The sequence below is a fragment of the Ursus americanus genome, chromosome 3, assembly GCF_024610735.1.
Source record: "Ursus americanus isolate L20-20 chromosome 3, mUrsAme1.1.p, whole genome shotgun sequence".
Lineage (NCBI taxonomy): Eukaryota > Metazoa > Chordata > Mammalia > Carnivora > Ursidae > Ursus > Ursus americanus.
In genome coordinates, this window is record NC_142129.1 from 56,924,589 (window position 1) to 56,936,631 (window position 12,043).

A 12,043-nucleotide genomic window follows, 5' to 3' on the forward strand; every position below is an offset into this window, starting at 1 on the left:
ATTTCTAAGAAGTGGTTTATTAATAGTTAGAACAACAGATGAACATTTCTAAAGGCTCCTGTTTTTGTTGATTTCATTATTAACCTCAAAGAAGTTGTTAAATTCTTTGCTTTGAGAAATAATAAATATTAATCATATTTGGAAAGTTTTGTGCTTCATGAAAAAAATGAATTTTAAATGTTACATATATTTTTTCTCCCTCAGTTGGGGGTTACTAGAATAAGTGTGGAATTGAGGAGGTTGAATTTATTTGAGACCTGCTTCTCTAGCTCCATTCTTTTCCATTTTGGGTTTCCACCTGCATGGCCCAGGTATAGTCACTGCTGTTGTCTTTTGTTGGTGAAGATCTTAAGTACATTAACATTCCTGGTTAGGGCTGTCAGTATGTTTGTGGGATTATTAGTAGAAATCACATGAGATGCTTCACCCTAGATCTAATGGATAAACTAATATATGAATGATCAGAAGCTATCCATTGTAGTTTTAAAATCAGGGATGAAAACATAGGACTGTTACTCAAGATGTGTATTTCATTATTATACATAGTTATTGCATTTTGGGTGAAATATTAAAACTTGGAAAGGATTAGTGGGACAGAACTGAGATGGATTTTTAAAATTTTTATTTAAATTCAATTACCATATAATGTATTATTGGTTTCAGAGGTAGAGGTCAGTGATTCATCAGTCTTATGTAATACTCAGTGCTCATTACATCCTCCTTAATGCCCTTCACCCAGTTACCCCATCCCTGCACCCCTCTCCCCTCCAGCAACCCTCAGTTTGTTTCCTATGCTTAAGAGTCTCTTAATGGTTTGTCTCCCTCTCTGATTTCATCTTGTTTTATTTTTTCCTCTCTTCCCCTATGATCCTCTGATTTGTTTCTTAAATTCCACGGATGGATTTTTTAAAAAAGATTTAACTATTTGAGAGAGTGGGGAGGAGCATGAGCCCAGGGGAAGACCAGGGGGAGAGAGAGAAGCAGACTCCGCACTGAGCAGGGAGCCAGAGGACTTGGGTCTGGATCCCAGGACCCTGAGATCATTACCTGAGCTGAAAGGGAAGAGTCCAACCCTTAAGGAACTGAGCCACCCAGGCGCCCCTCCTCCCTTTTTCTTTAAACAAACACTGAAATTATTAAGACACAGGGAGTATTTGAAGTTAGAGATGGGTCATTTTTAAAAATTGCTTGTGGCTTAATAATTTAACAAACGTTATTGAATGCCCAAGAATTGCCTTGTATTTGTAATTGGTGAACATTACATGTTTTTTCTTATATTGCCTTTATAATATTGGGTAAGAAATGGTTAAATTGTGAACTCCAGTGAGCCATGTGGATTAGAGTAGGAATTTGGGTGGATTTAGGTTTTTTAAATAGTTTGACACTAGAAATATCAAAGGCAGTTGACTAACAACACTTCTTTCTCACAACTCAGCAGTTGATTCTGGTGGGCAACCAGTGTTGAGAACTGTTGAATTTGGGAACTGATGAAGATTCAACCTAGTGTAAACTGTGGATGACACTGGATAGGTGGAGGATTTTATATTACTAGGGGAAGGACAAATCAATATCTACAGTGGACACTATGAAGAAAATGGGAAGTCTGGCATAGACTACTGTGGAGTACGAATAACTGGGAATTATAAGACATTGGCAGACAGTATAGAAATCACCATGATAAAAGATTCACCTTATTTGTTGTTACATTGCCTTGAATCTAGGTTCTTAGGTTTTCTTCAGTTGATCTTCACTGAATAGAGGTGTGAATTTATTTTTTATCCAGTTTCATTGAGATACAATTGACATATAACATCATGCAAGTTTAGGGTATGCAATGTAATGATTTGAAATATATGTATAGTGAAGTGATTACCACAGTAAGATTAACACTTCCACCACATCCAGTAGTTAAAATATTTTTTAAAAGATGAGTTTTAAGGTTTCCTACCGTGAGACATACACACACACACACATACATATGGTTTTTTATTGTGCCTTATTTTTGAGGGGGTAGAATAGTTTTTAGTATACTTTCAAACAAAAGATGAAAGAATAGTACACTTAAGTTCCATTTCTCTTTTATCTAGATAGACCTGTTCACCCATTGTTTACATATTGTCCCGTTTGCTTTATCATGTCTGTACATGTTTTCTCTTGTTTGGCCTACAGAATTTAGAACTAGTTAATGGGTGTTTGCTAAATTTATGGTAATTTGTACAACAAACACAAAATAATAAAAATATCCTATGTAATTCATGAGAACTTCATGAGAAATAACAAATGAGAAATTAAAGTAGAAATTACAAAATGTTAAAATGAAAGGAAAGTGAAATCTTTTAAACTGAAAATGAAAGAACTTGAATGAGAATATCACAATGTTTGAAATAAAGCTAAGGGTTTGAATTAGAGGAAAATTTAAGGCCTTATATGTAAATATAAAAATAAAGGAAAATCTGGACATAAACAGTTTAAGCATCTTTTTCAAGAAAACAGCTAACTAAATCCAAAGATAGTCGAAGGAAGAAAATATTGGATAGTAGAAATTCAAGAACTAGAAAATAAACATACAAGAGAATCAACAAAGATTTTCTTTGAAAATGTTAATAAAATTGATAAAGCCTTAGTAAGAGTGATCATGAAAAAGTTCCTTTCTGTGAAGTCAGGTTTCTGGAATCTCTAACATGGCTTCAGAAAATTATCATAAAGGGTCATCATGGAGATTGGTACTAACAGAACATATAGCTCCAGCACCATATAATATTCTTGGTAAATGGAAGGTAGTAATAGGAGTACTATTAATTGGTGATATTGTTAATATTTTAAGTGGTCTGTTATCCCCAGCTTTGATAAACTCTCACTGTATGGTACAATGATGAACTATCACTGTATCAATGTTTATATACACCAAATTATATAGACCTGTCCATGTAAGAAGGAGCTGGGTTAAGTGTTAATCGAACTATTTTAATTTAGGTTTCTTATTTAAAATTCAGCCTTTTTTCTTCATTCTTCATATAATACCATGCAACGTCTTCTTAATTGGCAGTAATATAGCTATATCTTAGCATTTTAGATTTGTCTACTATAGAGGAAGACTGCATATCTTTTGGGAGCGTGCATCCAGGGTTAACAAAAGTGAAATTATTAGGTCATATGGCTTCTGTTTTTGAATCAGATCATGTCAAAGAGGTCTAACAAATTTGGAGAAAATCGGTTTTGCTCTTTTCACTTGTAGTAACCCTTAAACAGGTGGGAACTTAATTGTATTGAATTGACAAAATTGAGAGGAATGCCAAGGAAACTGCTGTACTCACCCACCCAGGGCAGTAGGTGGCACAGTAAGCTGCACACAGGAGATAATCTTCTAGCCTGAGGAGGGGATCTACTGGAGAGATGGGATTTTATCGGATTCTAGGAGACTCCAAATAAATGTAGGAGGATTGAATTGTCAAGCCAAACAGCTGTCACTTGCAGTTAGTCCTTCTTAGTGTATCCTAAGATGGCTTATTTCTGTTGCTTACACAATGTTCTGGTTAGCCATCTACACAGTGTTGAATACATACCTTTACTGACTTGGGTGGTAAAGGGTCAGGGACTTATAAGTGTGACTTCCAGGTGACTTCACTGGCCTGAAGGTAAAACCTTCCTAGTTCGACAGTTAGGAACAGCAAGTAAGCCTTGATTTTAGCAAACTAGCACCTTGTTCCATTTTCTGTTTGAAACAGTATCTTTTTTCTTTTTTATCTCAGAAAGAATTTCACAATACATTTGCATAGTTATGGACACAAAAGAAGATGAGAATCATGTAGGTCATCATCTTGAAGAAATACTAAAAAACGAATTAAATGTAAGTATTCAAAGGTTGAGTTTCATGACATCAAGGAGTTGAGTTCCCTTTATTCCCCGCTTTTGAGCTGATGAGCTTCTTAGTTGAATTCATACCTCAGTGGGCTAAGGAAATGAAAGAAGTAGTAATAAGTGTGAGGAGGTCCATAGGAATTATTTGTAACTTTTATCACTAACGACTTGGATTATTTACTTCTTTGACAACTCTCTGTCTTGAAATGTTTTGTTTGACAAAATGATTTTATTTTAGGTCATTTCCCTGTTTCTATTAAAATATATAACCATCTGTCAGGGCTTAGGATGAACATGTGATGACCTTTTAATAATATATATGATCAAATTCTACTTAAAAGCCGAAGGAAAAAGTTCATGTTAGTTAATTTTATCATGATAGCGCAGTTAGAAGGGGAATGGTCTCTCTTAGGACTGTCTGTGCTCAGAGGGCAACTTTACTGCCTAATTCCCTTATCTTAAATTGAAAATGCCAATAACATCTACTTTGTAAAGTTATTAGGATTGAATAAAATAACTATAAAGTTCGAATTTAAAGTTTAAATTTGAATAGAATTTCAAGTACTTTGGAAAACATCTGGCTTGTAGTAAATTTTTGGTGAAGATGAAACTATAATAATTAAACTTTTGATGATGAGACAGATGTGTATTAAGTAATGAATACTGCTAGTTCCAAAACTTTAGTCCTGATTTAGATACACAAACTGTTAAGAACATAAATCCCTGGAATATATGAAATCTTAGTGAAGAATAGTTTGGGATTAGTTCTAGAATCCAAATTTTTATACTTGATCTTAGCCAAAAGGTGGAGAAGCAATAGAATCCAAATTTTTAACAAGCTGCTCCAGGTGGTATTAATGGCACTCAGTGCCAGATTCTACCAGTAGCACGTGGAGCAACTACCCAAAGCTGAAAGAAAATGACCACCATATCCACTGTCTCTTTGGTGGAAGGGTTATACTATAATCTACTCTTCTATATTCTGTCTATTGACTTTCTGGACATTTTCCCTTCATCCTTGGAAATTTTAGCGTCTTGCGCTCTCTTTCTACCTCAAGTTCACCTGTTAAGAATCTGTTCCTAAATTTCATTCCCCAGTTTCACTGCTGTATCTTGCAGAATATTTAACTATCAATAACTTTCCACTGTCTGACCCACTGAAGCACCCTTTTTGCCTCAAAAATAGTCTTTTACCTTTGGGTAGCCTCATTTATTCTTTATCCAGTCAATGCAGAAGTCACTGAGATGGAACCCTGAAAAAATATTACTGGAACTCTGGCTATCAGTCAACCCTAAGTTTAGAGAGTTGGGTTTTTATACTCTTGTCGAGTACCCAGCTGTTGTATTCTGTGTGACTAATTCCTTTATTGATCTTTCTAGTATTGGACCCTACAAGAAGTTCCTTTGATTACAATTATTATAGTACTCACTCTCTGTTGCTTCTTTTTCTGTGTCTGTTTAGTGATGAAATGACGGGATGTAGGGATACGCACAGTAGTACATTACTGGCCTTGTGTGATTTCTTCATCACTCTGGCCTCTCAGGTCTTTACCCTTTTCATTTCCAGTGACCTTAATCTACCTACCCATCAGGTCCAGTCTGCATATTGCCATCATCTTAACTGTGCTGACAAAGTAAGTACTAAGACTATTCTGTAAGTTCTGACTGCAACATTTTGTCCTTCCATGTCTTTTGCTAAATTACTCCTGTGCATATATGAATTTTAAAGGAATCAGGTCCCTTATCTCCCTTTCTTTTGGCTACATTTTGTTTTATACCCTTCCTTGCCTAGTTTAGATGTCATGTTCTGGCGCTTCAGCAGATCATGGATATTCTCAGTTCCCTTGTCCTTCAAATGAACCCCCATTGTTAAAACTCCAAGTATTAGTCTAACTTTTCACTTCTCTAAGCCTTGACTCAAACGTCATAGTGCTGGAGAAAATTATAAAGCAGTGAAGATTGTTGCCATTCAAAAATACTCGTCTTCATTTTCCAGGGGGCACAATATTTTAAAGCAAGTATACTATGATTGCATAGTCAACTCCCCATCCTCCTCTGTGAATATTTTAAACCTCCCACACTCCCACTCAAATGCTGAACCCAGGCTTTCTTAACCTCACTGTGGCATTTTGAGCTAGATAATTCTTTGTTGTGCAAGCCTGTCTTCTGCATTGTACACTGTTTAGCAGCATGCTTGGCCTATACCCACCAGATGCCCCTAATTGTAGTAAATAAAACATTTCCAGTTATTAGTAAATGTGGCCTGAATGGGGCAAAATCCCCCCCTTCAGTTGAGAAATGCTGGTCCAATCCCATTATCTTTACCCCTATTGTTAGACACAGTCTTATCTCCAACTTCAGAGCATAATTACGCACTCCCACATGGCAACATCCCTGCCATCTTGGCACCAAACCTCTAAAGAGTTCTACATCTGTAACCATGCTTTTATTAAGACTGTTTCCTCTTCCGAGCTCTGGTTACCCTCCCTCCACTTCCCCCATTGCCATCAACATCCCAGCATATTCAAGTTCCTTCCATTAATTGAAACTAAACAAAACAAAAAAAAATCCTCTTAACTCAGGTTGCCCTGAAGCCAACCTTGTCTAGAATAATTTAACTTCTTATTCCTCATTTCATTGTAGCCTGAGTTCCATTCCCACCTTCTGTTGGAACTACTCTCACTAAGGTCCTTAGTGACCCTTTGGGGAATCCACGAGACGTTAATCAGTCTTTACCTTGATTTATTGCAGCACTGGACCCTCTTGTCTAATACGTTCTTCCAGAAGGAATCTCATCCCATTTTTATAATATCTTGTTTTTCTGAACCTCCTTTTTGTTTGTGGCTTCCTCTTAGTTTTGTTTATAGGATCCTGTTCATAATTTTTAGGTTTCCGGTACATAGGTGAGTGGTTTTCTCTGGAAAACCGTGTTGATGGCTTCATTTATTATCTACTTGCTCGAGATAAAATCATTCTCTAGCCCTCCGTTTAATTATTCACCAGCCTGTGTTTCAGATCTGTAAATCCAATTAGAAGTTCCTCAGACCCTCAAACTTCAGTGTTAGTAATATTTAACATTTCACAAATTCTTGTTCAAAGCAGTTGTCTTCCATCTGCTAAGGTTTCCGCCTCTGATGTGTATATATTTTGCCTAGTTTCCTAAACCTGGTGTAATCTTCCACCCATTCTCTATCTCACCCCTGAAGCAAATAAAATTCCAAAACAACACTTGAATTCTATCTCACTATCCTTCAACTGAGGAATCTGGAGTCTTTCAGAGCTTAGTGCAGTCTTGATACGAGGGGGAGATTTATTGAATGTTAAATAAACAAATGGATAAATGATCATAACTTGTTATTACTAACTTGAACTTTCTATTATGTATTGTACTATGCTTTCTGCATAACCAATCATCCCCAACCTAGTGACCTTAAATGACAAACATGCACTGTCTCACAGTTTTTGTGAGACATAAGTCTAGGCACAGCACAGCCAGTTGGCCTTGGTTCAGGGTTTTTAATTTGATTGTGGTCGAGCTGGCTTCTGCGAGGCTGAGGCTGTAGTCTCACCTGAATCATCCATGTGCAAATGGATCTGCTCCCAAGCTTATGCAAGTAGTTGCTGGCAGGCCTCAAGCTCTTGCCCTGTGGACTTACCCACAGAGCTGCCTCACTACAAGTCATTCAGGATTGAAGGCGTGGTCTTTTTATAACTTGATCTTACAAGTAACACCCCATCACTTGTGTCCTATTCTCTTCATTCAAAGCTAGTCAATGTATGCAAGGCACACTCAGGAGGGGATTCTGTGAGATTGTGAGTATTGAGAGATGGGGGAATTGTTTGGGGGTCTCTTTAGAATTTGTCTGCCACAAACATAAATTTGTTACTAAGTTAGAAAATACCCATTATCATGGCTGTCCTAGCTTTCTGTACATGTGAAGCAGTACTGTATTTAAGTCTGAGTCTTCTATATTAGAAGTCATTATCCAACCAAACTATAATTCCTTAGTTAAATAAATGGAGACCCAATCAATTTGATATGAAAAGTAGTCCTTAGTACTCAAGTTTATCAGATATTCTATATGACAAACACCAGAGTTGATCAAAAACATCCGAATAGTTTTCAAATCAGTGACCGACAAATAGCGCTGACTAGCCTAAACCAACAGCCTAAGGACATATTCTAAACAAGAAATGAGTTTAATCTCCTGAATTAAATACAGTTCTATCCAATATAAACCAGCCTAACAAATTTTCAAATTCCAATAGAGAAAAGAGTCAACGACTACTTTGTTTAGATTTTTATGTTGGTCATTCCATAGGATAACCCTAGGTGATCTGTTGTATAATCTGATAAAACATACTAAATATTGACTTAATTTTAGAAGAAATGAGCCCACAAAAGAGAGAGATAATGATCTTAACATATTGTTCGCAGCTTCAGAAATAGTTTCTGAGCTTCTGCTAGGCTTCCTTTCTATAATTTTTTCTTTGCCTTTGCTACTCCGTCCCTCTGTCACTTTTTTTTTTTTTTAAGATTTATTTATTTTAGAGCATGTGAGAGCTTGGGGTGGGGGGATCTGGAGGGAGAGGCAGAGGGAGAAGCTCAAGGAGACCCTGAGCATGGAGCCTGACATGGGGCTTGATCTAATGACCCTAAGATCATGATTTGAGTCCAAATCAAGAGTTGGATGCCCAACGTACTGAATCACCTATGTGCCTAACCCAAGTGTCACTTTTGATGATGGACATTTTCAATTACATACTTAAAAAGAGACAATATTATTATGAATTCTCATCTACTTATTACCTAGCTTCAATAATTACCGACTCATGACCAATCTTGTTTTCTCTCTACTCATTTACCACCCCCCCATTATGGTGATGAAATTTTCAGCTATCCTATCTTTTCATCTGTAGATATCTCAGTATGTATACGTACAAAAAAGATTTCATCTTTTAAACTATAATCATAATATAATTATGCTCCAAGATATCCATAACCATGCCCTAATATCTTCACTTGTCCAGTAGTTCACTTCTCTACAATTCTATATATTTTATCCTTTTTGTTTCTCATTTGTTGTCACTGTATATTTCGATGTACTTTTCATTCTTTTTCAAAATTGTCCGCAAACTGGGGCACCTGGGTGGCTCAGTTGGTTAAGCGGCTGCCTTTAGCTCAGGTCATAATCTCAGAGTCCTGGGATCAAGCCCTGTATCGGGCTCCCTGCTTGTGTTCTCCCTCTCTCTCTCAAAAAAAAAAAAAAATAATAATAATCTAAGATTGTCCGCAAATAATCATTGGTTTGTATGTCTCTTAAGTTTCTTTTAATCTATAGCTTTTTCTTTTTTAAAGATTTTATTTATTTATTCGACAGAGATAGAGACAGCCAACGAGGGAGGGAACACAAGCAGGGGGAGTGGGAGAGGAAGAAGCAGGCTCATAGCAGAGGAGCCTGACGTGGGGCTCGATCCCCTAACGCCGGGATCACGCCCTGAGCCGAAGGCAGATGCTTAACCGCTGTGCCACCCAGGCGCCCCTAATCTATAGCTTTTATCTCTATTTGTTTGTTTTAAATAGAGTAAATTGTCTTTTAGAAATGCCCACATTATCGGTTTTACTGATTGCAACCCTTTGGTGTCACTTAACCTGTCTGTCTGTCACCTGTATATTCTGCAAATTGTAGTAAGATCTAAAGGTTTGTTCAGATTTGGACTGAAGTTTTTCTTTGGCAAAAAATCATTTTTTTTTTTTTCAAAGGTGGTGGTGTACACTTCTCCCAAGAAGTACATAAGTTTGGTCTTTTGTATTTCTTTGGTGTAAGCAGACACCAGTGCCTAGAGTCATTATTATATAAAGGTTGTAAAATGATACAAAGTGAAATGCAAGAAAGTGGAATTGTGACTTCTGCTCTGGAGAGTATCAATGGGGTATTTTATTCTTAAATATTATAGATTCATGATCTTAAAATGTATTCGATGTGATTCAGTTCATGGCAGTTACACTTTTACTAATGCTCAAATGGTCCAGTTTTGGCCATTCGTTAGAAGCCTCTTCAAGTTAGCTTGAATCCTTTTCTCATTGGTTTGATAAGTTTCCTGCTTTCTGGTGTGACATGATGTTCTAGATTCATCTTGACCTCTAGATTCATTTCCTGACCAAATCTGGAATCAACCAGTTCTCTAGCTGGCTGCTACTAAATTGGTTATTGTTTCCAGTTTATTTTGTTGAACAGAGGTAGAAAACAGTTTTCATCATTTGTTAAAAACACATCCTTGATTCTTATTGATGTTTTTAATTGAAACTAGAATTGGGAATGTAGAATTTTTTTTTAAATGTGTTTTATGTCTGTCACTTTCTCTAGTGGTGGATTTTAGTGTTTTACATGATTCCAACACAACATATTTGCTGTATTTCATGCTAATTGATTCTTGAGAATAATGTAAGGTATTTTTTCCTCCACTGTCTCGAGGGTATATCCTGTTTAGGATGTACAATCAAAGTAATGTGTTCCGCAGTCATTTGAAATAGTACTTCTAATTGGTTATGATGCTGTCTGGATACACAAAATCATTTGCCTTATTTGAGACATTGCTTTTTTAAAAAAAATTTGTTTTATAATTTTATATGAACTTTTATCAAAATCAAATCTATGAAGCAAATTATACTCAAAGAAGTCTAACTTTTGTCCCTGTCTTCTGTACCCTCTTGCCTCCCTCTTCTCTGGGTAACCACTTTTTTGAAGTTTTATGGTTTATTCCTTATACTGCTTATCAGTATCTATATAATAAGTATTGTTTTGCAATTACCAAGATTTTCCTCCTGTCCTCCTTTGATGACTACCTTTGTATAAGTATTCCTGTGAAATAATTTTGTCTTTTATTAATATTTAAATCCTTTTGGCTCTTGTTTAATGGGTCTGTCTTCTGGGCAGCACAGAAAATAACTAGTGTCATCTTCCTGCTACCTCTGCTTTCAGTATCTAATTTGAATTAGTGTCTTTTAATTAATTACCAGGTAGCATCTTTGAAATGACAGCAAGCTTTTTTTTTTATTTTCTCTCCCATTTATATGTGATTACATACTATAATGTTTCCCTCACAACCATTATTTAGTCTTAGATCTACAAGTAAATATTTAATTTTGAGGAGATTTACATTGATATTTTGCAGATCTCTTTGGTTCTCTGAAACTAATGCTCCAGGAGATTTCATAGGGAGGGTTCCTTGACACAATATTCCAAATTGTTGCATGTGAATAAAATTATTCTGTGGTTAAACATGTACAAGCTGATTTTGGCTCAATGAAAACTTTGGTTCAAAACTTTCTCCCTGAACATCTTTAATATGGTTCTGCATTGTCTCCTATCATGAGGTGTTTGGATCAAGTGTGGTTAAAATCTGGTCTCTGCCTAGATGCCCAGTGAAATTTTTCTTCTTTAAAGTCCAGTTTTACTAGAATTGTAATTCTAGTGTTGGCCCTTTTGGGTTAATATTCCTTTGTACACAATGTGTTCTCTTATAGTATAATTTCACATCTTTTTATTTCGTGAAATTGTCAGGGCATTAATTGTTTTAGTATTTTTTCATTCCATTATCTTAGTTTTCTTTTTCTGACATTCCTATTTGTTTGCCCATCTTCATAGCTATTACTTTCTCTTGGTTTTTAAAAAAAAATTTAGTTTAAGCTTTTCATACTTGAAATTTTATATTTTTCTTGAGGCATTATCTGTGATACTTTCTTCTGTGTTCTTCCTAATTTACTCTTCATTTCTGAAACATCATTTTCTCATTTTCAAATGTCTTGTTCTAATTACCTTGTTTCTGATTTATTCCAATTCTGACTTCTGTAGTTCTTTCATTTTGTTTTAGCTTATTATTAAGTGTTAGGTTACAGCTTTAACTTGTTTTGTGAATGTCTTTCTGATGTTTGTGTATTGTGACATTATTTGACACCTCATTCATTCATTCATTCATTCGAGAGAGAGTGCATGCTTGCAAGAGCTGGGGGGGAGGGGCAGAAGCGGGGAGAGAGAGAATCTTAAGCAGACCCCATGGCCAGTGCAGACCCTGATGTGGGGCTCAGTCTCACAACCCTGAGATCATGACCCAAGCTGAAATCAAGAGACGGATGCTTAACTGACCGAACCACTCAGCCGCTCTGTTCCTTTATTTCTTATGA

The 12,043-nt window shown here is 36.1% G+C and overlaps 1 protein-coding gene across 4 annotated transcripts in view; it reads left to right on the plus strand.

Moving 5' to 3' along the window:
• The window catches only part of CRPPA (CDP-L-ribitol pyrophosphorylase A), a 304,902-nt gene that overhangs the window by 135,249 nt on the left and 157,610 nt on the right, over positions 1–12,043 (plus strand). For all 4 annotated transcript variants that reach the window (XR_015723963.1, XR_015723962.1, XM_087861004.1 and 1 more), the window contains exon 6: positions 3,750–3,847. Coding sequence is in view for 2 of the 4 variants with exons in the window: in XM_087861004.1 (XP_087717130.1) it covers positions 3,750–3,847 (98 nt within the window). In the remaining 2 variants the exon portion in view is untranslated. The remainder of the gene's footprint in view (positions 1–3,749; positions 3,848–12,043) is intronic.